At 37.6% G+C, this 23,676-nt stretch overlaps 9 protein-coding genes, 2 long non-coding RNA genes and 1 other non-coding gene across 16 annotated transcripts; 4 read left to right on the forward strand and 8 right to left on the reverse strand.

Moving 5' to 3' along the window:
• Positions 1–1,483: 1,483 nt before the first annotated feature.
• GATA5 (GATA transcription factor 5) lies at positions 1,484–3,623 on the reverse strand. 2 transcript variants are annotated; one of them, NM_126030.6, is made up of 3 exons: positions 3,263–3,623; positions 2,601–2,937; positions 1,484–2,518 (listed from the first exon to the last, which is right to left on the reverse strand). In NM_126030.6, exons 2-3 carry the CDS (start codon positions 2,916–2,918, stop codon positions 1,817–1,819), a joined length of 1,020 nt encoding a protein of 339 aa, NP_201433.1. In that variant the 5' UTR covers positions 2,919–2,937; positions 3,263–3,623; the 3' UTR covers positions 1,484–1,816. The 2 variants fall into 2 exon arrangements, with proteins under 2 accessions (NP_201433.1, NP_975002.1); NM_203273.2 differs by having other exon boundaries at positions 1,564–2,518; positions 2,601–3,457.
• Positions 3,624–4,747: 1,124 nt separating this feature from the next.
• Positions 4,748–5,091, reverse strand: AT5G00725. Its single transcript, NR_144229.1, has 2 exons — positions 4,974–5,091; positions 4,748–4,862 (listed from the first exon to the last, which is right to left on the reverse strand). It is a non-coding gene; the product is annotated as an uncharacterized misc_RNA (transcript).
• A 919-nt stretch (positions 5,092–6,010) lies between these two features.
• On the reverse strand, positions 6,011–7,564 carry AT5G66330 (Leucine-rich repeat (LRR) family protein). Its single transcript, NM_126031.4, has one exon. The coding sequence runs from the start codon at positions 7,394–7,396 to the stop codon at positions 6,140–6,142; it is 1,257 nt and encodes a 418-aa protein (NP_201434.1). The 5' UTR covers positions 7,397–7,564; the 3' UTR covers positions 6,011–6,139.
• AT5G66335 (uncharacterized protein) lies at positions 7,140–7,574 on the forward strand (the record flags this gene model as incomplete). The annotated part of the gene is made up of 1 exon (NM_001345757.1): positions 7,140–7,574. A coding segment is annotated over one exon (435 nt), but the record flags the coding sequence as incomplete, so codon positions are not given.
• A 536-nt stretch (positions 7,575–8,110) lies between these two features.
• AT5G66340 (uncharacterized protein) lies at positions 8,111–8,947 on the forward strand (the record flags this gene model as incomplete). Its single annotated transcript, NM_126032.2, has 3 exons — positions 8,111–8,134; positions 8,374–8,507; positions 8,651–8,947. 3 exons carry the CDS (start codon positions 8,111–8,113, stop codon positions 8,760–8,762), a joined length of 270 nt encoding a protein of 89 aa, NP_201435.1. The 3' UTR covers positions 8,763–8,947.
• On the reverse strand, positions 8,724–12,418 carry SHI (Lateral root primordium (LRP) protein-like protein). Of its 3 annotated transcripts, none has more exons than NM_001345758.1 (3): positions 11,131–12,418; positions 10,355–10,696; positions 8,724–8,896 (listed from the first exon to the last, which is right to left on the reverse strand). In NM_001345758.1, the coding sequence occupies exons 1-3, from the start codon at positions 11,750–11,752 to the stop codon at positions 8,865–8,867; spliced, it is 996 nt and encodes a 331-aa protein (NP_001330898.1). In that variant the 5' UTR covers positions 11,753–12,418; the 3' UTR covers positions 8,724–8,864. The 3 variants fall into 3 exon arrangements, with proteins under 3 accessions (NP_001330898.1, NP_201436.1, NP_001330899.1); NM_001345759.1 differs by lacking the exon at positions 8,724–8,896 and adding an exon at positions 10,049–10,126 and having other exon boundaries at positions 11,131–12,207; NM_126033.2 differs by lacking the exon at positions 8,724–8,896 and having other exon boundaries at positions 9,550–10,696.
• A 1,700-nt stretch (positions 12,419–14,118) lies between these two features.
• Positions 14,119–14,349, reverse strand: AT5G09605. Its single transcript, NR_143224.1, has one exon. It is a non-coding gene; the product is annotated as an other RNA (long non-coding RNA).
• On the forward strand, positions 14,150–14,733 carry AT5G09615. Its single transcript, NR_143225.1, has 2 exons — positions 14,150–14,443; positions 14,604–14,733. It is a non-coding gene; the product is annotated as an other RNA (long non-coding RNA).
• A 1,021-nt stretch (positions 14,734–15,754) lies between these two features.
• On the forward strand, positions 15,755–17,453 carry DIM1B (Ribosomal RNA adenine dimethylase family protein). 2 transcript variants are annotated; one of them, NM_126034.3, is made up of 3 exons: positions 15,757–16,360; positions 16,601–16,815; positions 16,900–17,431. In NM_126034.3, exons 1-3 carry the CDS (start codon positions 15,938–15,940, stop codon positions 17,318–17,320), a joined length of 1,059 nt encoding a protein of 352 aa, NP_201437.2. In that variant the 5' UTR covers positions 15,757–15,937; the 3' UTR covers positions 17,321–17,431. The 2 variants fall into 2 exon arrangements, with proteins under 2 accessions (NP_975003.1, NP_201437.2); NM_203274.2 differs by having other exon boundaries at positions 15,755–16,360; positions 16,601–17,453.
• Positions 17,454–17,808: 355 nt separating this feature from the next.
• AT5G66370 (metal ion-binding protein) lies at positions 17,809–18,433 on the reverse strand (the record flags this gene model as incomplete). The annotated part of the gene is made up of 3 exons (NM_126035.1): positions 17,809–18,152; positions 18,227–18,302; positions 18,401–18,433. 3 exons carry the CDS (start codon positions 18,431–18,433, stop codon positions 17,809–17,811), a joined length of 453 nt encoding a protein of 150 aa, NP_201438.1.
• Positions 18,434–18,870: 437 nt separating this feature from the next.
• Positions 18,871–21,409, reverse strand: FOLT1 (folate transporter 1). The gene is made up of 10 exons (NM_126036.4): positions 21,037–21,409; positions 20,888–20,964; positions 20,723–20,799; positions 20,488–20,584; positions 20,315–20,408; positions 20,159–20,232; positions 19,909–20,013; positions 19,681–19,773; positions 19,479–19,546; positions 18,871–19,389 (listed from the first exon to the last, which is right to left on the reverse strand). The coding sequence occupies exons 1-10, from the start codon at positions 21,140–21,142 to the stop codon at positions 19,254–19,256; spliced, it is 927 nt and encodes a 308-aa protein (NP_569032.1). The 5' UTR covers positions 21,143–21,409; the 3' UTR covers positions 18,871–19,253.
• Positions 21,410–21,513: 104 nt separating this feature from the next.
• AT5G66390 (Peroxidase superfamily protein) lies at positions 21,514–23,208 on the reverse strand. The gene is made up of 4 exons (NM_126037.5): positions 22,705–23,208; positions 22,416–22,607; positions 22,176–22,341; positions 21,514–22,090 (listed from the first exon to the last, which is right to left on the reverse strand). The coding sequence occupies exons 1-4, from the start codon at positions 22,936–22,938 to the stop codon at positions 21,672–21,674; spliced, it is 1,011 nt and encodes a 336-aa protein (NP_201440.1). The 5' UTR covers positions 22,939–23,208; the 3' UTR covers positions 21,514–21,671.
• Positions 23,209–23,676: the final 468 nt, after the last annotated feature.

Here is a 23,676-nt window from a genome sequence, read left to right on the forward strand (position 1 = left end):
AGTTGTTACCAATAGGTTTGTTAACTTTTTTTGTTACTCTTATTTCCTGCTTAAGGTTTTTACTTTTTAGTCTATGAATTGTTTGGAAATCAATACCAAAGCAATTTAATAGTAGTATAATAATAAGAAAGTAGCATCCAAATCTTTCAATTCTGTCCCAAAAAAGGATTGAGCTATATTTGATTACAAATCTGTACCTTTTCTTTTACAGCAACAAGTCTGTCTGACTGAAAGAACTCGATTAAGTCTTATAATTTGTCAACATTAATTTATTCCATATTTCTGTTTATAAAATCCCCTTAAGTCTTCAATAGATTTGGTATATTTGTATTCAGTTTTTTTTTTTTTTTGCTAGCCAGTTTTTGGTTAATAATTTGTGGAGTTCATAAAAGTTGCACTTAAAATCCAAATTTACTGTTATTAGTTTTTGAATTTCGAGTTTAGAGTCTTATACATTACACACGAGCTATGGCACCTCGTGCTAATCCCAACCAACAGTCAACGAGTACATTCTACATATAACAAATGCATAAAAGCATCCAATCCGTTTTTTCGATTATTTAATGAGTACAATTCTCAATCTAGGTTGTAACAATTTCGTAGAAACAATAATTATCATCTGACACTGTCGGTGATTTCTCAATAAATATAAGGTTATCCATGTATAAGACAGTTCTATGATTTATGATTTCATGTTAATGGAACTATACTACTAATTAACTGACGAATAGTAACTTTATTATATTGCCTTTCATGAAACAAATACAATTGACGATACCGCATTGACTACGAGGTTTTGTTCTTGGAGTGTTAAAGCAATTAATTAATCTTACAAATACAAGAGAATTGAAGTGTCAATAATGAGTTTGACTAATAAAACAAAAAGATTTATTTTCTTTGACTTCAGAAAACATGAAGAGGTTTGATTTATCTACTAAAAATCGTCGAAACTGAAAATTCATTTACGAAATTGATGTTACCGAGTCAATGTTAAGTTATAGTCAACCATTTTGGCCGTCAAAGAAGGCCTCTTCCTCAATTAGTCGCGTATGTTTTAAGCAAAAAACGATTATTACTAATTTACTATAACTATGAAATTAAAAATAAACTTATACCATTTTGGGTTTGACGCTAGTCAATAAGCAAAATTAAATGATTAGAGGGTGAATTTAACGATTCCATTTATTTTCTTCCATCTGTATAGACCTAAAGAAATACGTTAAACCAATATATACACATAGATATAAATTTTTTTTGATCAAAACACATAGATAAAAAACTTGTTTTGGTTACAGAAAGTTTCAAAAGTTATTTTAGGTTTCAGTTCAAAAATTCTAGACTATAGAAAAAACTTAAGAAAGAGACAAGGCCACATGTCGCGTGACCATGAAACAAAACATATTGGTGTCACTTTTAGTTTGGTCCATTCATTAATGCGATGGTTTGTAGCGTTCCTAAAATCAAAGCTATAAACCAATTCGAACGGTTTCAAATTAACTCCATATTTCCCATTATGTAACGTATCTATATGTAAACAAACTTTAAGCTATAACGCAGAACTTTGAAATGGGGAAATTTAAACTGAAAAAATTAACGCGAAAGAGTACAATACAAACGAGTTTTTGACCTAATCAGTTACTAAGAACTTACGGATACTCCTAGCATGAAAAATCAAACTACTGTAACAAAAAAAAAGTAAATGCTAAAAATAATGAAAGTAATATACAAAGAAACAAGTCAATGAGAAACTAACTTGGGGCTAACAACTGAACCGGTTCGGATCCTAAATCTCTGCTCTAATTAAGGCCCTATTTCTTCAAAAACTTGGTACAGCTTGTGGGGACTGAACCAGCTGGTTTAAACCGGTTTCGTTGTCACTGGTTGGCTCCTTCTTCCGCCTCATCTCTATGACTTTCCGGTGGTGGTTCGAGTGCAGCTCACTCGAGAATGTCGGGCTACAAGCGGGTCTGTATTCCGGTAGCAACCTACCCGACTTGTACCGGACACCGCACGCATTGCACAGGGTCTTGGCTCCCATTGGCCCGGCTCTCCACTGCGGAGTTTTCTGAACGCCGCAGTGGCTGCACTTTCGCTGAGGTTGCAGCTGCTGCAGCTCACCGGAGAAAACAGACTCGGCTGACCTTTTCTTATGCTTCTTGGGAAACGGTGGCCTCTCTGACGTGACCACAGGCTCGAGCAGCTCAGCGCCGGAGAACCACGGGCTGGAAGGACCCGAAGAGGAGGAGGAGGTCGAACCGGACGAGGAAGGACCCGAGGAGGACGACGAACCAAGCGACCAGACCTTGAGGCCATTGCGGTTACGTTTGCTACGGGCTTTAGCCGGAACAGGGGATTTGAAACAGGTCTCTTCCGTGACTGCAGTCACAGGATGTTTCCGGTCACCCGTTAACCACGCCGGTTTCTCAGTCGGGGTTCCGGTGAGGTTTGGACCCGAATATTCCGTGAAGGAGTCCTCCACGAAATGAGAGAGCCACTCAAGGTTCGCTAAATCATCCGCCTTCACCAAAAAGAAACAAAAATCAGATACAAATTCGTGGGAAAAAGAATCAAAACTTTAATCCAATGGTTTATCTAATTACCGGAAGAGAGAGTTCGCTTGTAGGGAGAGAACCAAAGTCGTCACAGCCGGAGAAATCGCTGCTCCGGCGAAGAGCGTCTCCGTCGTCGTTGGGTTCCTCAGAGGAAACACGGACCATCTCATGTTGAGCCTTGAGGTCAGTTTCTTCGTCGGCAAAAACGTCATCGTTTGACAAGTCAAGCAAGTCGTCTACAGAGAAATCGTCGACGGAAAAGCCATTTTGAGCGGTGGTGACGGCAAGAAACTCTTCGTAAACCGGAGAAGTCGTTTTGAGAGCCATCTCTTTCCTGACGCTGCTCTTCAACGCGGCTTGTTCCATTTTCCTATCGAGAAAAAAACTAAACAACAACCAGAAAAAAAATGAAAAAAAGAATTCAATACTTATGTCCAATTTATTCACATTCTTTTTCAAACGAAACGTAAAAAAAAACGTTCCTCTTTTTCGCAATTCCAAGAGAGAGAGAAGGAATAAAAAAAATCACGAACCCCAAAAAAAAAAGACGACCGGGGAAACTCAATTACGAAAACGACCCACAAACAGAGTCAGTCACGAGACTGAAATGAAAACGCAACGAACGAAGCAAATTCAAAAGAACATGAAAAGAGACATACGAAACCCTTAAAAGAAAACCCTAAAATTGGACAGGAATTAGGAAAAAGTACCTGATACAGAGAGAAGGAGGGAGGAAGGAGCGGTGGCGAGAAGAAGAAGAAGAAGAAGAAGAAGAAAGAGATTAAAGATTAAAGAAAAGGGTCAAGAAGAGATGGTTATGTGAGTTTGGTAAAGCATTCAATTTGGTAATCTCAGCCTCTCCCTTGGCTACTAAAAACTCCTCTTTTTCTTATCTCTAGAAGAAACGCTTTTTACTCTCTCTCTTTCTTTCTTTTAAAACATAAAAAAGGGCAACCAAAAAAAAAGTGTTTTTTTTTTAAGATAGGAAATAACTGACAATAAATCTATAAATTTTATGTATCAGTAGAAAAAAACGGCACTGTTCAATTACAGAGATAAAATAAGATCTTCATCAGTCATCATCAGAGTATTTCTTTCCTAAAGCTTCGAATTAAAATCATATTCACTCGTTTTCTTTTATTTTTCAAAGATTTGGTTTTAAAAATAAAAATAAAAAGTTACGTGTCTTTCCTAATTTGCCCTTGACCGCATTGGTAGCCGCTCATCTTGGGAAATTAATACTTCCCGCTCATTGGTTTTTGATTTCACATCTTTAAGTTAAAACGCTTTATTTAGAATAAAAAAGTTAAATGTCCCCAACACTAAAGTATTTTTATTGTAAGCAGCACTAAGCAGTGTGAATTTGGATTAAGGTGAAATAACGAAAATAACCCTAAAGAGTAATAATGGAGAAAAGCATGTCTTCGGAGTAAAGGCAAAGTGAGGAACTGAGATGATGCAGAAACCGAAGACAAATGGCGGGCCAGCTTTTGTCCTTCTAACACACCACGAGAAAATGATTCTCCCTCACTCACATTATCCTTCAAACCTTTCAAATTAAAAAACATTATTCTTCATTTTACAAAATAAAATAAAAAATATCCATTCAGACAAAATAGATAAAAGAAAAATATCTTTGGAGATTCTCTTTTCTTCTTTCTACAAATTTCTGCCTTATTATTCAAATTGTGTAGATTCTCTTCTAATCTTTTGGTAACTATTAGTTGAGTTGGTGGATAAAATTTTATTAGTTAGCATTATCCAATTCGGAGTAAATATTACTATTGCTTAGCCTTTAATTTTAATTGTTTGTTTGGTTGAACAATAGTTTTGGCATTTTGCATTTATTTGTATCATATACAGAATCTGCATGTTGTTTAAAACTGTTGAATTTTAGAGCAATGGAAATCTCCCCCCTATATTTGGAAAATGCGTGATGATTATGACTTCCAAACAAAGGCATCGTTGTAATTATACATCAAAATGAATTGGCTATACTTTATTTCCAAAATGTGCATACAAATATTTTTAAACATTTTTGTCTCAATCTTAAAGGATTAAAATGCAATCCTAGGAAAGTTTTAAATTTAGGTGAGATAAAAAAAAAAAAAAAAAAAAAGTGGAAAAGGTCTTCGGAGCCGAGCCGCCGGCTTGAGAAGTAGTAGCCACGTGTAATGCTGACGTGCCGTGCTCTGTTTGGCTGTATCTCATGCATTTGACGTGAGTCGACCAATCAGAATTCCCCGACGGCTAATCCATTGATGTTTTGTTTTCACAATTATTTAGGGTGGAAAATCATCACACTCTTGCCTAAATTAAAACACGTATATTCATAAATCACTCTAATTCTGTCAATGAAATGGATAATCTGAGAAGATAAATATTTTGTAACAATGCTAAATATTAAATGACAAAACTAGCCTCGACGTATCCGTCGGCAAAGCTGCGTTTCTTGATATGGGGTCTTTATGTTTGTTGTACTTTTTTTTTCTTTTAAATTTTGAAATGTCAAATTAAGAAGAAGAAGAAGAAGAAGAAGAATAGTAAGAGAAGCTATGACAGAGAGTGTGAGAGAGAGGAGCTAAAAAGTCCCACGAGAATTGTTAGCCACTTTTGAATCTTCCATCTCCCATTTTTTTCTATGGAATGGATCGTACCACCAATGATATGAATTTGTTCATTAAAAATAGAGAAAAAACAAAATTGACAGCGATTTGTTAATGTAAATAAGAAACACTTGTTTGGTTTTATGCATTAAGACATAGAAAGCAAAGGAGACAACATATCAAATTCGAAACCTTGGAGCGGGAAAATGAAAATCATTCAATTTTGTCACATACTGACCGTGGTAGACTATTCAAACTATCTCACCTTCTTGCATTACGATTTTTTTTTTCAAATATAAAAGAAAAGCAAATTTTATTTGTCTTTTGTATATGAAACGAGTTTGAGGAATCAAAACTATCTAAAAAGACGTACCGAAAGTGAAAACTAAGAATATACTGTATGAGACATTAGAGGAGGTTGTCATCTACTCATAGTGTTGACTTTTGATGAAACCCAAATGAATGAATGAATGGTGGCGCCATTTCCTTTATGAAGGAACACCCCTTTTGTTTTGTCATTTTCTATTTGTACAGCCTAATTGTTAGGTTGTTTTCATTTTGAAGACGGGCCTACGAGATCACTTTCATTTGTTTATCGTATCATATGGGCTCTATAAATATGACCCAACATGTAAAGCCCAAGCAATCTGCATATAGAATTCTCATAGCTCGATATTGTTGGTTATGAGATTGTTCTGTTCATATGACCTAATCATCAACTGGGCCACCAGCCTACAAAATGGGCCCAAATCATATTCATGGTCGCACGTGCTGACCATAGCACATCCCGTGTATCTTATCCATTTTTGTTACACAAACCCATTTGTCATTAGTTAATAACAAGATCGTCTAGTTGGCTAGTTGCTGTCTCTCCAAACGGCAATTTTATTAAATTAATCACAATTTAACCGATGCAATTATCGGGTTAAGCAATTGCCGGAAAAACTCGACCGGACCGGATACTAACAAGGAAAGAGAAGATTACGGGACGACGCGGCTAAACTTTCTACATTCCTTCGGAGATCTCTGTTCTTGTCCTTGGCAGAAGAATAACGTCGCCGGACACCATGAGAAGCAGTTTCCGGCGAGCTGCACGTTCGCTGATCCAGGCTTTAACGCCATCAAAGGACCCGGTACGACTCCGAATAAGAAATTTCCGCCTAGTAAAAGTCTCTGAAACCCGGCGAATTCGGATCCGGGCGATACGGTTTTCCAGACGTACTGGGTCGGAATCATACCAAAGAACTTGTTGTTCTCTAACGACAATGCTGAGAGCTTTGGTGATAGACCCATGAACAGAGGTAACGCACCGAGGATCTGATTGTTGCTGAGATCTACGGATATGAGCTCGCTGGGGAGACCCAAGGGAGAATAGTAGGGTGACTCTAAAGAGGTGAAGCCATTGAAGGAGAGTGTTAGCTGCTGTAGAGACTGATGAGTGAAGATAAACGATGGGATTGAGCCACTGAGTTTGTTGTGGCTAAGATCGATTACTTCGAGAGAATTTAGAAGTTTGAAGCTTTCAGGGATCGTTCCTTGGAAGAGGTTGTTTCGCATTGAGATTTGGACTATAGATTCGGGTAAAAATGATGGGATCCGACCGGAGATGCGGTTATCGCTCGCGTCGAGGTAATACAGGTTTTTGAGTGAGCTCAGATCAGGGAATTCGCCGGAGATGTTGTTTAGCTGGATTTCCAGTCGTTTCAGGCTGGAAAGGCCATTGAAGCTCGCCGGAATGGAGCCGTAGAGGCGGTTGCTGTCTAGCACGAGCTCCTCAAGAACCGTCATTGACCCGACTGAATCGGGTATGGATCCGGAAAAGGAGTTTCCGGACACAGTGAGGCGGGTGAGACGGGTGAGATTGGAGAGCGAGTCGGGAAGTGGACCGGAGAAGTAGTTGCCGGAGAGATCGAGGGTCTGGAGATAAGGAAGGTTGAAAGAGACGGAGGAGAGGGAGCCTGAGTAACCGGCTTGGTCCAGACTGAGCTCCGTGACCCGACCCGATCCGGTAACGACGGAGTCGCAGCGGAACCCACAAGTGAATGTGTCGCTGAATATATTGTCGCAGGGATCGACGGAGAAATCCCAAGAACTCAGGCAAGAGCCTGGACTCATGGATTTGGCATCCACTGAGTTCTTGAAGTCTTTGAGAGCTGCCACGTCACCCCAGAAAGTCTTGGACTCTGCTGAAGATAAAGTGAGCAAAAGAAGAAGAACAAGGGAAATAAGTGAAGCCATTACAAAAGAGAGATGGTTAGCTCTGCTGAGAGATGTTTGGAAGAAGAAGAAGCAGAGTGGGTTTGGAGTGAATAATGACCGTTGGATGAGAGGGTCAAGGCGTGTGATAGATCTACAGAAAGTTGCTCTGAAACTTGAAAGACAGAGGAATTTATATATAGAGAGATTGAGATATTAAAATAGATAGTGTAAATTTATATCATGTGTGTCATTGTCCATCAGACATATGCGTGAAGACAACAACATCTGTACAGTGAGGTGTGGTTGGCCCTATCCCCATCCACCATAACTCAGAGGTTATGAGTTTTAGATTCTGTTGAGATTCCAAAGCAGAACAACTCTTGATTTAGGATTATTTGACATATTACCAATTCACATGTCATAAATTGACTAATAAACTTTACAATTTATTTCATTTTCTCCCATATGTGACGTACCCATTTGACCAGAAGTTGTCAAAATCTAAACTAGTCTTGGTTGATGACATAGATAGAAGAAGTAATTATAGCCTTACAGGAAGCAAGGTTGATGGGTTAATGAATGTGCAGCTGTTGCAAGCAAAGGTTCCAAATCATTGGCTCTAACTAACTTTAAATCTATGGAAGACGACGAAAATGTTCATATATGATAGGATCACTCATTAGCGTTAGGTGTCTAAAACTCTAAACCTAAGCCATGTGGGACACTAAATCATCCTAACGGGTCACTAAGACTATGCAGAGATTGGTAAAACAAAAGGTACTAACATAATCTATTGGCACCATCTGAATTTGTTGTCGTCCTTGCTTTTCGTCGGTATGTTGTTCTTAACGAATAATTGTCTCACTGTTTCTTTGTTAATCTTGAACTCAAAGACCATCCCTATAATAGTTAGAAAGATGCACAATTACAAAGCAGAAACTAGTGCTTACATCGATCACGATACTCTCTTCTCTGACCTTCTATTTTCCTCTAAGCTGTGATTTATGCTTATCCAGATTACTATTGAAATCGTCGACGAAGTGCGTTTGTTGCCCAATGCCATCTTTCCAGTCTCCGGAAGAAGAGATAATGGAGAAAGACAAACAGGGGAGAGAAGAGTGGATCAGGAACAGAGTCGAATGTATCCAAAGTTAGTTATGTGATTTGCTCGTGAGTCTCATGGAGAGAGAAAAACAGAGGCCCATACCTCTAGGGCTTAGTAGTTTTGTTTTACCCAGCAACAGCATGGCTTAGTTTTGGGCTACTTCATTATTTGGTCACTGAGGACTACAGTGTCGTCTTCTCTTTATGCAGCGAGCCTGCGACACTCAAATTAAAAATTCGGTTTGGAAAGCTTGATGCTGTGGACCTGAGGCTTCTGTTTTGTCCCCTTGAAATGCAATGATGGAATTGCAAATTGTCCCTCAGACGTGTTACTCTCTTATTGGTTCACAGTGAAATTTCCTAAGGCCCCACTTGCGTTCGGAGTTTAAAGTTGCTGCTTTTATCACCATCCGACATCCGTCTTCAAGATCCTTTCTACGTGCAACAACATCAAACTCTTGAGTCTTGCTTGACCAAGAAAATAAAAAGCAACTTAGGTTTTCCAAAAGAGAAATTTCGAAGACATGGTGCGAGTAGTACGGAGGAAATAATCGGGGACAAATCAGCATAAGCAAGGTGGGATTAGCTGTTTAAGGTTTAATGGGACCAATTCAATTATAGAATGATATAAATGTAAATCACAAAATGCATGATTTGTGTGCATCTTTTTTACAAGTCTTCACAACTCCATGCAACACTTAATTAAATTTTAATCCTAATGAGTTATTATAATGTTAGCTCGTTTTCCGATTCTTTTTGCATCTCGTTATCATCATGGCTTTCTTGAGGTGACGTAAATTGAATAATGAAAAAGAGAGCCTAAGAAATGAATTGGGAAAGAAGAGTTTTTTTAGGTCCAAACATAAACACCTGCAGAAATAAAGATGCATACCAATTTTACACCTTTTTCTGTTCCCCCACTCACTCATAATCTGCCGAATTTACAGCCTCACTCGTTGTAACAAAAGAATCAAAATACACATACAGTCTCACTGCTTGTCAGATTTTGGGGATTGCATTTGAGATTTGTATAGTAAAGCCCCTTCAGATGTGGCTAAAAAATACACCGTAACGTACGATGTGAAAACTATGTAAGATAGAAATATGGAGAAACTGGCTATCAGGATATATATATATAAAAAATAATGTAAAGAGTCGGATGTGGCAGTAAGTCTCTCTTCAAATGTAAGTGTACTGACATTATATCAATCATAGGAATGAGAGCATCACTTTAAAAACGGCTCAAACTGAATAAAACTTAAGATTAGGGTATGGCATATTGCCGGATATATAGTAGTCGTAGACGAACGATATACCTGTGCTAGTGTGTCTGATTTGTTGACCAAAAGCACAAGACACCTAAATACATGTCTTCACCCAAATTTCAATTTTGTAACCTTGTTTTTCACATTAATATTTCTACAGGCAAATCATAATTGCAATTAATTGACCTAAAGTAGTAATTTGAAAGGTAAATTAATGTTAAAGTAAACCTAAAAAAAGAGTAATGTGAAAAGCTGACAATAAAACAAGGCTGAGTTTAACGATCACAGTTGAAAACTGCCAGCTGCAAATCTTGCTTTTGATGTGAGCTTTCACAGAGACAGGGTCGTTGACTTTTGTAACAGTTGAAAATTGGAGTATACTATTACATTAACATTATACCTACAAAATTTGAACTTAATAATAAAAGATCAGGTAACAATTGTTTTAATAGAACATTATCTCCCTTAGTTAATTACTTTTGAAAACCAAGATTAGTACGTTATAATCTTCACCTCCGAAGATGTTTTAAAACCCTAATTCTACCGTAAGAATCTAAAAAAAAGTTATGATTTGTTGTACTCTCTCTGTGTGGAATTCAAGATCTTGAGTTGGAGAAGAAGTGCGTACCAGTCATGAAAGTGTTAATGGGAGTAGGATAATTAAGTGAGGCAGGATCGATATAATGATCTGAAGTGGAGCCAACGACTCCATTGTTGCAGCTCACGTTTGGGCTTGATGATGAGGCCGATGGGCCTGCGGTTATGAGATTCAACGGCTGAGATCCACCGCCCGAGGAGCTTCTCTCGGCCGGGCCTTGATCGTAGAGAACACCTTTGAAGACGTGACCGCCTATACTCACAGCTGTTTTATATGCATACTCTTCTTCTTCATCATCTACGGAACTCACACGCACGCACCGAAAAACTGCCGACGAGCTAACTTCCGGCGGAAAATTCCCAACCTCCAACCCTAGATAGAAAACATTTAATTAATTATTGTTAATTATAAGAAAAAATCGTAGGAGTATTTTCAACGTATGATTTGTTTGTTTGTTTTTATCTTAACTCAAATTAATAATTACAGCATTAACAAACAAATAAACAAAAACTTAATAATTACAGGATATAAACACAAATATCAAGATCAGTGAGAACAGTTTCTTCCTGTCATTCCAAGAGTCAGTCTTACTGATCTACAGTATTTCCATATTAAAAAAAAAAAATAGGAAGAAGAAAATCGTTCACCTTTTTTTTTTCTTGAAAATGAAAAAAGAAGAACAAAAAAAGCTGATCAAAATAGGGTTTCTGTTTCTGCAATTGAAACTAATAACTCAAGTTATTCAAAGCTCATTACTTTAATTTTCATTCAGGGGTGAATAACCATAAAGAGATATTATGAAATACCTGAAGTGTTGTTAGAAGGTATACGAGTGTAGGCCATGGAAGTCGATCTCGCCGGGATACGCTCTCTCTGTCGTTTAGGGACGCTCCCTCCCAGTTGCTGCGGTTGCTGACCGGTAGAAAGCTGCTGCTGGCGTTCTCGGCGTTTAGCGGCAGGAACCCACGTGCTCTTCACGTGAGTGGGACAGTCAAGGCCACGGCTCTTGCAGCAAGTCCTACATCTCATGTGAGAGCAGTCTTTCTTAGATTGATTCCCACAATCCTGGCAGCTTGGTCCGCCGCTACCGCTACCGCTTCTCATCATCATCAACGCACCGCCGGAAGTTTCAATTAAGCTCCGGTTGCTCGGTCCAACACCTAAACCCGCAGCGGAAGTGTAAAGATCCAGCCTTTGTTGCTGTTGCTGCTGCTGCTGGAAAATGATTTCTTGATTGTTTGGGTGTTGCCATAGCTCAAGGGTTCCTTTGTAAGAAGGACCAGCTTCTCCACCGTCAGCGTTAGAGTTAGGGTTTCTGCACCAAAGCCAAGATTCTGTTCCCGATGAAGAAGGATTATTAGTGTTTGTTCTGTGGTTGTCTGGAGTGTTTCCTCCTCCGCCGTGTCCTAACGAGAAAAATCCTGCCATTTTCCGATACCACCAGCCATATATGACCAATTTCAAGAAGGGCTTTGCTTTACCACATATTTACTTGCCTAGACTAAGATCTTGACTTTCAGAGAGTGAAGATCTATCAAAAGATTTTAACAGAAGAAGACAATAAAAGATCTCTCTCTTGATAGAGATCTTTAATTATGAGAGGATGAAGAAGAAGAAGACGAAAGAGATTAACTTAATGGAAGAATGTAGAGTAGTCTATATCTAGGGTTTGTTTAGAAATCGAATAGAGGTTTCTTTTAGTACTGAGAAAAAAGTTGGTTTGTCGGTATGGAGTGTATTTAAGAGGGGATAGAGAGAGAGAGAGAGATGTATCTCAGAGAGGTTTCTTTCTCTGTCTCGCGCTCTGCAACGCCGCCATCACCTTAATACTCTTCCTCTCTTATTAAATTCTCTGTCTCTCTTTTCTTTTTTGTTTGTTTTCCAGATTTTCCTTACACCAATTAATATCACAAAACACTTCTCGGACAAGATATATCTTACCGTTGATCATCACGTGTTTTAGATCCTGCGGTCAATATGTTGCCACGTTTACAACTTCGGCTTTTACTCTCTCCGTCTTTTCTCTACCGGAAAACACGCTGCCTCTTCCTTTGTTTGTCTGTTTGTGTTTGCCAAAATGCTACTATAATTAAATCCTACACTATTTGTTTATATGATTTACGTTTAGATATTAATCTGTGTATTATTTGTTCGAACGATATTTTAGTGAAATGAACGGAAGATTTCTTTATTTATGAGAAATCTATAGTTATGTAATATCTAAACTAAAACTTTATAATCATATATCGTCCTACACAACGTTGGGGACTGGGTATACTTGTATTTTTAGATTCTTTAGTTAGATTCGATGCAATTTTAATTATTATTAGCGAAATCTTGCTTTGGTTGCGTAGTGTATACCTGTGACTTTAAAATTAAGTGCCTAAAGTTCGCAGCTGGAAAACAGTTGCTTATCCATGTTTCCAAGGAAGCAAATTACTACTCTGTTATTTTTATCATTATATATACAAACTTTAATAATGAACACCTGATAGTATTAAAATATTTAATTATGTATACAATACATACACTGATGTATATCAATTGTCCCGTATACCTATACCCCATGAATCTTAATTTAATTGACCAATTAATCATTCCAAATTTTAACGAATTTCAGTTGTTTCAGAATATCAAACTACAGACAAAGTAAAAAACTGAAGATAGTTCATGGATTTTTCCAAAAGGATATGGAGAGTTGACTAATAAGAAGAGGGGCACTATAGTCATTTCCTAGTGGAAATACCCACTGTTGTGTAAAAGAGAGAATACATTTAATGAAAGTGAGGTTGTAAAAAATACATGTATTTATGAAATGGATGAAAGTTATTGTTGACATAAACAATCAGCAAAATCATCTATCCAACCTCTTCACCGTATTGTAAACAATGTTAATGTGTATCTATGAAATAGAGTATAAAAGACAACTTTAAATTTGATCTAGAAGCTGTAAATTTCAGAAATCAATTTGGATGTTTTAATGGTTTTCTTGTTATGACAATCTTAATGTATGTGAGGGTTTGTACTTTGTTGAATGCAAAAATTATGAGTGACTGAAATAGAGGAGAAGAAAATTGGGGATAGAGTTCGATGAATATATGCAATCATTTAGGACCGAGAAATTAAGAGAGGGAGTGGGCAAAAGGGACAGTGACATTCTCTCGGATTTTATTCTTGTATATAACTAAATTACAAATCCATAAATTCCAAATGTATTGGTAACATCGATTATCTTTGCAAATAGCAACAAACTCGCATAATGAAAGACTCACCATGAGCCAAAACTATTAAATTTCTTTTATTTTGGAGTTTGAATCTTGAAATTAGTACAAATAGAATAGTCTTTTTTTTCCAAAAGAAAAGGTTTAAAGTATCTTCTCGAGCACTGTGTTCTTCTTTTCTTTAAGTTTTCAGTGTCATAATTTATACAAATTTAGGTAAAGTTACTAACATTTTCTTAACTATTTAACCTTCCATTTCATGTCCTAGCAATTTTTCTAAAAACGTTGAAATTGTTTCCACTACCTTTTCTGCCAAATATCTGCACTTCAAACGCATCTAGTCATCTACCATTCTACTTGACCCCGGTACCATCTTTTGGAGATTTAGAATGTATGTTATGCCCATTATCAATAAGAAAACATGGAAATGTGGAAAGAACTTTATAAACTAGAGAATAAAGAAAAGTAAGTTTGGAGCATAGTGTTTGTTGGCTTCTAAATATCACTTGTACACAATTACACATTATTACCAATAAAGAGAAAATCACTTCTTAATATATATTTTTCTTACATAGGCAGAAAGAGAAGAGTGTTTACTACAAAAGAAGCACGCACTGATTTGTTTTTTTCACTTTCACCCATTCATTGCTCTTCTACACTCTTTTAAATCTCTCCTTTTCTCTTCAACTTTGAAACTGAAAAAGGACATAAAAGATTTGGTGGGTTATGTTTCTTTTCTTTGGAGCCAATAACGGAGCTTAGAGATTCTTGCAACTTTTTTCCCCCTTGCATCCTCCTTTACTCAATAGTAATTTATGTGTATTCTGTATCTCTTCACAAAATAATAAACAAAGACTGTCTTTCACCACAAAATCTCTTGAGAAGCTGCAAAGTTGGGTAAAACTTAAATGAAATGTACACTTTTTTATATACTACATATCCGTTTTCAGAAATAGATTTCATAAACTATGTGTTCCATATGGATCCCATTTCACCTTCAAAGGCCCCCTTTACATTTATGTATATTAATGATTATATGTTTCTCATTGCTCAAGAGAAGATTGCATCATTGAATAAAGGAAGAAAGAAAAAACATAGAGAGTGATTTGGTTCATGTGGGTCCCAAGGAAGTGGAGTCATGGTTCCTCCAAATGCCATGCTCATGCTCATGCTCATGCACATGCAGAGACGCGTATAGTCTTTCTAAGCTGATATATCAACTGAGTTATTAGATGCGACAAAATCTACTTATATAATCCACTCGACTTACTTTAACCCAAAATTTCACTAAAACAAACGTGAATCACATAACAAACTCGCAAAACTCAACCAAAACAGTTTTGCTGTTGTATGTTGAAAAATGGCAAGATATAACTAAGTTGATAGATCGGGTGCTCATGGGTTATTGAAAATCCCCCACACTAGAAACGAAGGGTGGTATCAAAGTTATAGTATAGAGGCTGCTGTAAAAAAAGTGGACCACTATTTTTCACGCCTAATTTTCTTAATTACTCTATTATTGTTAATTCCGAAGTTACAAACCCTAAATTATAAGGCTAGCCTTTATATTTATAGCATGTTCTTCTGAAGCTGATACAGTTTTCAACACATGTATCCATCATAGGAGAAATAAAAACACCAAAAGAAACTGAATCGAATTGTGACGCTTTTTCATGTGATAATACACATTATTTTGTTTTTTGTGTGTGTTTATTTTGCTTAATTTTAACATTTTCATATGAGTACCATAGGGAATTAATCAAGAAAAGAGTGGTGTGTGACTGAGGTGATATAATGTAAAGTAGAGAGTGTTGACAGATGTCATGATAATGAAAAAATCAACTGAAAGATATATATGTTTACACAATAAATCAAAATTTGGATGGAAGGGACAAAAGGAAGCATATATACCGTCCGATCATGTAGAAAAGAGATAGCAATTACACCGACGAGAATAGTAACTTGGCAACGTCATGCTTTCTTTTCAAGATTATATGAATTTTCAAACTTTATGTTCTTCCAAATAATTAGACGACTTCATGGCTCTCACGTTACCATTTGAGTACGTAGTCCACTAGCGTGGTCCAAAATTCTATATCCATCATTTTTTGTTCTTTTTCTTTTATTTTACAATCAATCAATCTATGGATGTACATATAAGTAAAAGTCTACGCCAATTGGATGATTAAGAATTAAGATAAGCGTCGTGAAGAAATAAAAAATAATTGGGCCTTGGGCTAAAGGAATATTTGAGAAGCATATAAACAATTGGCCCACAAGGCCACAAGGATCTCCTTCAAACGCTCGGAAGTTTCCGCTTTGGATTCCTGTCACCGGCGATTTCGTGGGATGATAACGACGCCGAGCTATATTTCGTGACTGAAGCAAAGTGATGATTCTTCGATTGAAAGACCAAACGCTCATCAAAATCAATTCAACTCGTTCGTACTTATCTTCCTTAGTTTTCCGACGAGATTCTCACTCGCAGGCTCGGACAAAACCCGATCACGACCGCCGGAGAAGAGGATACGAGAGGGATGTGAGAATCGAGGAGAAGAAGGAACACGATGGATTGTTTCTGTGCAAGAGCAAAGGCCAACACCTTCTTACCAACACTAGAATCCTCGACTCCATTGTTCGAAGCTCCGATATCAGGCCGACTGATACAGTCTTGGAGATCGGACCTGGCACTGGAAATCTCACGATGAAACTTCTTGAAGCTGCTCAGAATGTCGTAGCCGTCGAGCTAGATAAGCGTATGGTGGAGATTCTACGCAAAAGGGTTTCTGACCATGGTTTTGCAGATAAACTTACGGTAAATCCTGCTACTTCATTGAGATGCCGTCGATAAATTGAGAATTCATTTAGGTTTGGACATGTAAGGGCCTTATTGTTGTTGCTAGGATTGGATTAGGGAACGAAATTATTTGTTTTTGTGGATTAGTTTCTAAGCGCACACAACCTGTTCGATAAAATGCCGAAGAGAAATAATAGGGAACTACATTCACTAACGCTCTCTCTTTTTCACTTATTCTCTTGTGGTTGGATTCTATAGATTATTCAAAAAGATGTTCTGAAGACAGATTTTCCTCACTTTGATCTCGTGGTTGCAAATATTCCTTACAACATATCTTCCCCTCTTGTGGCCAAGCTTGTATACGGCTCCAATACTTTTCGAAGCGCCACACTCTTGCTTCAAAAGGAATTCTCCCGCCGGCTCCTGGCAAATCCAGGAGATTCCGATTTCAATAGATTGGCGGTGAACGTTAAGTTAGTAGCTGATGTTAAATTTGTGATGGATGTAAGTAAAAGAGAGTTTGTTCCACCTCCTAAAGTTGATTCATCTGTAATTAGGATTACACCAAAGGAGATAATACCGGATGTTAATGTTCAAGAATGGTTGGCATTCACTCGCACGTGTTTCGGGAAGAAGAATAAGACGCTTGGTTCCATGTTTAGGCAGAAGAAAAAGGTCATGGAATTGCAGAGTTTGTCTGCAGGGAGGCATGGCTCGAATGTTGAGGTTATGAATCAGACAGGTGGTGATTCTGACAGTGATGTTGAAGAAGATGGGAAAGATGATTTGTTGTGTTTGGATACAGATGCAAGTATGTTCAAGGAAAGGGTAATTGAAATTCTGAGAACAAATGGGTTCGAAGAGAAGAGACCATCCAAGCTTTCACATCGTGAGTTGTTACATTTGCTTTCTTTGTTTAACCAAGCTGGAATTTTTTTCCATGATATTACATCATTACAAATGGATCTACACGAATAATGATAAGTTTTCTTTAATGTTTTATGTTTTTGGTCGAACCCTTTGAATTTATTTTTCTTACAAATTGGAAGATTACAGTAAAAGCTACTTAATGCAGTAATTTCGGAAGGGAAATAAAATCGTATTTTTGTTCCCTTGGCAGCTAAACAAAATTGTATTTAAATTAGGAATGTGAGAAATTCCCGCCATGATAAAATCATGAAGATATTCAGAAATGATAATTTCTGCTATTCAGAAATGAATCCATGATAACATCTGGAGTTAAAATTAATTAGATACTGTAAAATATTTTAAAATCCATATCTGCCACCGGCATCTTACAAAAAAAGGTGACAAAATCTGAGAAAATTTCCTCGATTTTCCTCTGCTAATACAAAAAAAATAGCAGAAAGAAAATTCAAATGGAACCAAAAGAAAGTGTTTCGTCGGATACAAGCAATAAACCCTAAAACACAGGTTTTGCTCGATCTCGGCTGAAAATCCTAATACTAACCGTAGATACTATAACCTGGATATGGATATTGGTGATGGTAAGGTTGCATCGCTAGTGACTGAGAATAATAAGGCGGATGCTGGCGAGAGTAACAATTATCACTCGGCCAATAACTGTTGTAAGATGGTGGCTGGCCGTAATAGGAGTCGGAGTTGTAATGAAGATTAGGTTCATGTGGATAATGATGCTGATGATGATGATGATGTCCACCGGTTTTCACAAACGTCATTTCAGCTGCCTTGCCTTTTACCGAACCCATTAGTTTTAGTAGTTTATGTGGATCTCCTAAACCCGAAATGTATGCTCTTCCTTCGTCCGCGTCTAACAAAAAATCCCCTCCTTAATCACAAGAAAAACCCAATGTAAGAATTAGATTAACAAACATAATCAAATTGTAGGATAACAAAACCTACCTTTGACCTTCTTTAGAATCCTTGTGATGCTCTTATACCACTCAGAGGAGTTGGTGTTCACCTTAAACCCACAAGTCTGCCCAAAAAAACGGTTGAAATGTCATGTTTAGTCAAGAATTAACAGATAGAAGAAACAAGAAAATATGTTTTGTCACGAGAAACTGAAAAACAAACCAGTTGTGTAGAACGATTATTTGATGAAAACATTTCTGATAAATCTTTTGGAACTTGAGGAAGCTAGCTAGAAACAAGGAAAATATGTTAATACTATATAAAGTATTGCAAAATGATGATGCTGTCTCCTAGTTTATATAAACTTTTGATTGAAGCATTTTTAACGGATCCTTAAGAAATGTGTTTTTCAAAAAAGTGTTTCGAATTAGGAAATGGTTTCATTAATTTTAAAATCCTTTCATCCCTGATATGGCATACTTTAATACAGATCTTTGGTATGGACAAAGTGATCACAGCTGAAGTAACTATGGATAATGAAAGTTTTAAAGTATATCTTTAGACAATATTCAAAACGTAATACATGTAATCTTTTTCATCTTTTTTTTTTAACGTGTAATCTTTTTATCAGTGTAAACATATTGTCACCAAACAAATATAAAAATCGAGATATTGAAATAATCTTATTAGCATTAATTTCGTTATATATTAAAAATGATTAGCATTAACTATCATTTATTTCTCTACATGATCTTGATTTTGGAAACAGATCCTTAGCTACTACTACACTCGGCGCCTGATTTCGCATATCTTACCGATTTATGGGCCATTCGAAACTTATTGGGCCCTAATAGCAGAGGGAGACTATAAGCCCATCTATCTTCTCTTATTCAACAGATCTCTCCCATATTGAATCGGTTTGTTGTGTTACTTTTAGCTGTGATCGTAAAAGTTAGAACCATGGAACGCACATAAAATATATGTATATCAAAGAATAATTCTCTAGTATTGGGAGTGACAAGTCAACCGCGTGCGTGTTGAGTCTAAGAAATAACGGTAAAGGAAGAGGAAGAGTCTAATCTTTTGTTGTTGGATGCTGTTTTAGCAATTTCAGAACGTTTTCATAGACGATGAATGTGATGGAAGACGCAGGTACATTTTTCAAAAGATTAGCCGTTAGTCCCCTGTAGAAACCCCTGAGACCTTCATATCTGCAGAGAGACCCAAAAGTGTTACTCAGTGAAACTAACCAAAAAGATCATCATTCCAGACATAATCGAGACCAAGAATATGCCCTGACCTCGCGGTTTCTCTGATGACATGTAAGCTGTCTATATATCTTGGGATTCCGTTGGTACTAGGTCGTTGCTGAACAAGAAAAGAACCATGTTTATGAAATCCTCATATATTGCAGAAGGTCAAAGGTAGAAAGTAAGGAAGCTCAAGGAATTTAGATTTGAGCTAACAATAATAAGACTGAAGAAGACACGGTCGATAGGTACCTGTAATCGTGCTCGTATAACTTGAAATGGATACGTAAGAAGAACTGCAGCGACTTTGGAGGAGCCACCAAGTGCAGCATAATCTGCTGAGTTCTAAAGAAAAATTGCAATGGAGTGTGTTAGAATAGTATATATCCGTGATGCTGGAAATAGCCGTAGAATTAAGATTAATGTGGCTATATAACTTAAGAACCGCAATGTAGCCTATTCAGAAGAATTACTCTGTACCAATAGATTGTCAGTGGATTCGGACTTTCTTCTCCTTTCTTTCAAATCCACAATGATTTTACGGAGTTCCTCATAAGCTGTGAACTGAATAGCACCATGAGAAACCTGCTGAACCCAAAATGTAAACCATTCAATCTGTAAGGCCTCCTCTTTCGCAACTAATAGTCATCTTTTATAGTTCCAAAACTGTGGATCTTGTGGTAGTTTTACGAACGAACGTTACAAGAGATAGATCAGGATAGTTACTAACCAGTACAAGACCAGGGACAATACCCTTGTAGAGCGCCCTGGGTCCTTCCTCTTTCACTATGGTTCTAAAGGCATCTTAAGATCACAAAATACACATTTAGAATGAAACACTAGAAACAATGAAAACTGAATTTTGTGTGTGCAGCATATTGCAAACCTAATAGCCCTGAGTATGGTTGAGTTTGATGAAGAGGTGTCTGAAGCTGTAACCTTGTTTTGACAAGCCAAATAGGATTTGTGCATAAACAGACCTGAAAGCATCATTCCCTTGATACTGAGATCGAAAAAACATAGGAGAAATGAGATGTTTATGGCGCCTGTTAGACTCACCAAGGCCCCTGCTTCAGCAGCAGAAGCAAGGTGGAGAGCAGGGCTGAGTTTCTCATCGTCCCTGCCTCTAGCGTACCTCTGCTTGGCTCTTCCATAACTACAGAGAGATAATATATTTGTTCCAGAACATTTTAAACAAGATCCACGGCTAAAAACATTAAAAAAACTAACAGAAAACTGTTTGAATAGAAATCATGAAGAAAGAAGATATGTGCTAAACGAAAGTAACACTCACAAAAAGAAGTATAAGCCCCAGGAAACAGTAGAACCGATAACTGCAGGGAAGAAGCCTGCATAAAGCCCTCTCAAACCCTACAGAAGATTTAAACCAAATGAGTCAACCACATAACATAGAGAAGATAATATGGAAGATGCCAGAAGAGAGTTTCATCTGGGAAACCTCGAGACGGGCAATGGTGAAGACAGCGTGAGCAGTGTTCTTGTACGTCGGCAGACTTGACCCTCTTCCGTCGTTGACTGTTGTTCAATCAAGTTAGCAACTTTTTAAAAGCAAAATCGATGAGTTAATCCAGGAGTGAAAAACCAGACCTTGGAATCTCGTACGAACAACATCAAGAGAGTGCATAGCAGCTACGGTGGCGAATCCAGCGACGGCGCCGGCGGTGGCATTTTCCCACTGCCACGACGCCGCCATCAACGAATCCTTAGATGCAATCCGGACTAATCGCGATTGTTTACAGAGCTAATCTGAAGTTAAAGACTCATTTGACGCGTATAAAAAACGAAAGGACAGTAGATGGAAGATTCGCCGTCCTCCGGTACGATCTCCGACTCCGAGTTCTGCCGTCCGTTCAAGATATGCTTCCAACACGGCGCCGTTTTACTCGGAAGCTAAAACCCAAATCAGAAGAGGTTTCGATAGTTATTTGAGGCCCAATACGTTTAGTTAATTCTAAAAACCCAAAGCCCAACACTTTTAGTTCATTCTGAACAATATATGAGGCTTACTATTTAAAACGTTTAGGTTAATGTTGGTTGTACCATTGCAAGTTCAACGCTGGAAATAAAGCAAATAGTATATAGATAATCTTTTTCCGAAACAAAATCAGATTTGAGTAATAAACATATGATACACACTCATGCAAACAAAGCCAAAAGAAATTGAAAACTCAATGAGAAACGAAAGCATTATATTGTACATAAATTATAAAGATGGATTTGTATTAATAAGCATGGTTAACCCTCCGACAGATACGCCTGATCTCTCCCTTGGCGCCTGTCAACGGAGAGATATTTCCCATCTTCACCATCGATTTAGCAAACTGCTCAAAGAAGGCCTCTTGATTCTCAGCGTATAGCTCCACCAGCTCCTTGGACTGTTTGTTCTTCGTGAACAGAATCTCATCAGAGCTCAATAGACCTTTGTACATTATCAGGTTCTTGAAGTAGTGGTTGTCAAACTTGAACGGTGTCGCGAAGTCGAGGAAGAATAGGGTCTGGTCACCTCCGGATCTCGGACATCGTTGACGCAATAGTGTTGCATAGTATTGGCTAAGAGTCATATCAGGCTTTCCGTTGCCGGATTGATTGTATAACCTCTGTCGGAAACTTGTGCACCTCGAGTTTCCAATGGTGTGACTTCCTATAAATCATATGTATCCGCTTCTTAAAAGTGTAATAAGTTATTGAAAATGTTTCGTGTAATAAAGATGGATAGATATGTATACCTGAGAGGGAGACAAGATCGACGAGATCAAGGCCTTGACGCTTGAACTTAGTGAGGATGGTTTGGAAAGTGTTGTTTGGAGCAGGAATGTCGTTGTTGGAACCACTCAAGCTTGCTCCTCTCGCGTCTCTTCTTCCTAGAGGTACTTCCCAGCTCGGTCCACCCGTCTGTTATTTCATTTGTCAAATTATTGATAATAATCAACTAATTTTGTGTGTAGTGAATTGTGATGAGTACTTACAATAACAGTTGAGTCTCTAGCGGCTAGAGCCAAGATATCAGCGCAAGAAACTGTTTCAGGACACTCTTGTTCTAAGGCATGTTTGATTTCCTCGATGAGTTCGAAACCACGGGCTGAGTTTCTGTTAGGGTTTGATCGTTTCTCGCTGATTATGGTTCCACTGCTGTCCAATAGTATGGAAGCATCACATCCCTGCAGCACAAATATATATCACAAGGATAAAAATATATTAAGATTGGAAAATTTCCGTATGTTTTTAAACGTTACGAAATTTTGCTAAGCTTGAGACCTTGACGAAACAGTCGTGGAAATGGAGTCTGAGCAAGGAGGCAGGCATGCGAGGATCATGTTCGAATGCTTTAGCGACAATGGACTGAACAATCTCTTGAGCTTTAGGACACGATTGGTCATAAAACTGAGGAAAGAGATAGCCGCCACTTCCATAGGCTTTGGAACACAAACAAAAAGGAGAAAATGCAATGAGCGAGAGAGCTGCAATAAGGATGTTCAATGACTTGGCCATTTTTTGGGGGGATTCTTTCTCTTGATGACTCGTTGTATATAACTCGGTTACTTGTACTTGGTGATTGTGTGTGATGCCAAGGGTTGCATTTATAGAGTAGACTTTGTGGACAATTGAGAAAGACGTTGGAGTTGGTATCTAATTTTAGCTATATATTGGATTAGATGGATACATTGATATTTGAATTGGTATGAATACAAGATTTGTTAGAATTCTTTTCGTATATTTCTCATGTATGATCACTTTATGCACCTCATATCAATAGATTATTCGCAGTTGTTGTGTGGGATTTTTGTTCCATGCATTAGCAACACTTAAAGCACAATTTTGCTTTTAATAGTCAACGCGGAGAAGATTTCTATGGGGATTTATGTTTTATTAAATTGAGAGATCAGCCTGAAGATGATTAAGCTACGCAAAACAATTACATCCATAGGGTTTTACTTGGTTGACCGTTGAACAAATAGTCAAAAAAAAATGCTAATTATTCTGCAAGCAAACTAATTAACATTGTGTGCTTAACAAATAGATACGGTTGATAGAGTACGCCAAAGACATAATAAACGCTAGATAATGACAAAATCATTGAGAAACAGCTTCAACTGCTCTCCTTCACAAAACCAAACCAACTATGTCCTTTTCTTTTCGTGCAGTAATGGCAAAGAAGAAGAAGTCGTCATTTTAAAGAAATATCACCGGACGATGTATTGAGACTTTTTCAATGTCTTTTGATCATTT

Source organism: Arabidopsis thaliana, chromosome 5 (assembly GCF_000001735.4).
Source record: "Arabidopsis thaliana chromosome 5, partial sequence".
NCBI lineage: Eukaryota > Viridiplantae > Streptophyta > Magnoliopsida > Brassicales > Brassicaceae > Arabidopsis > Arabidopsis thaliana.

Bases quoted from the DNA above. Each gene is read 5' to 3' on its own strand.
- DIM1B (NM_203274.2), top strand. From the start codon at position 15,938: ATGATTCTTCGATTGAAAGACCAAACGCTCATCAAAATCAATTCAACT. The intron at 16,361-16,600 runs GTAAATCCTGCT...TGGATTCTATAG, and splicing joins GTTTTGCAGATAAACTTACG to ATTATTCAAAAAGATGTTCT.
- GATA5 (NM_126030.6), bottom strand. From the start codon at position 2,918: ATGGAACAAGCCGCGTTGAAGAGCAGCGTCAGGAAAGAGATGGCTCTC. The intron at 2,519-2,600 runs GTAATTAGATAA...TTTTTGGTGAAG, and splicing joins CAAGCGAACTCTCTCTTCCG to GCGGATGATTTAGCGAACCT.
- AT5G66390 (NM_126037.5), bottom strand. From the start codon at position 22,938: ATGGCCAAGTCATTGAACATCCTTATTGCAGCTCTCTCGCTCATTGCA. The intron at 22,608-22,704 runs GTCTCAAGCTTA...TTTGTGCTGCAG, and splicing joins TCCACGACTGTTTCGTCAAG to GGATGTGATGCTTCCATACT. The intron at 22,091-22,175 runs GTATACATATCT...TATGATTTATAG, and splicing joins CGATCTTGTCTCCCTCTCAG to GAAGTCACACCATTGGAAAC.
- FOLT1 (NM_126036.4), bottom strand. From the start codon at position 21,142: ATGGCGGCGTCGTGGCAGTGGGAAAATGCCACCGCCGGCGCCGTCGCT. The intron at 20,800-20,887 runs GTTTCCCAGATG...AATCTTCTGTAG, and splicing joins TCACCATTGCCCGTCTCGAG to GGTTTGAGAGGGCTTTATGC. The intron at 20,585-20,722 runs GTGAGTGTTACT...ATCTCTCTGTAG, and splicing joins TGGGGCTTATACTTCTTTTT to TTATGGAAGAGCCAAGCAGA.
- SHI (NM_001345758.1), bottom strand. From the start codon at position 11,752: ATGGCAGGATTTTTCTCGTTAGGACACGGCGGAGGAGGAAACACTCCA. The intron at 10,697-11,130 runs GTATTTCATAAT...TTTTCTATCTAG, and splicing joins ACCTTCTAACAACACTTCAG to GGTTGGAGGTTGGGAATTTT. The intron at 8,897-10,354 runs GTACGCACTTCT...TGTTGCACGTAG, and splicing joins CATTAACACTTTCATGACTG to AAAGGATCTTGAAGACGGAT.
- AT5G66330 (NM_126031.4), bottom strand. From the start codon at position 7,396: ATGGCTTCACTTATTTCCCTTGTTCTTCTTCTTTTGCTCACTTTATCT.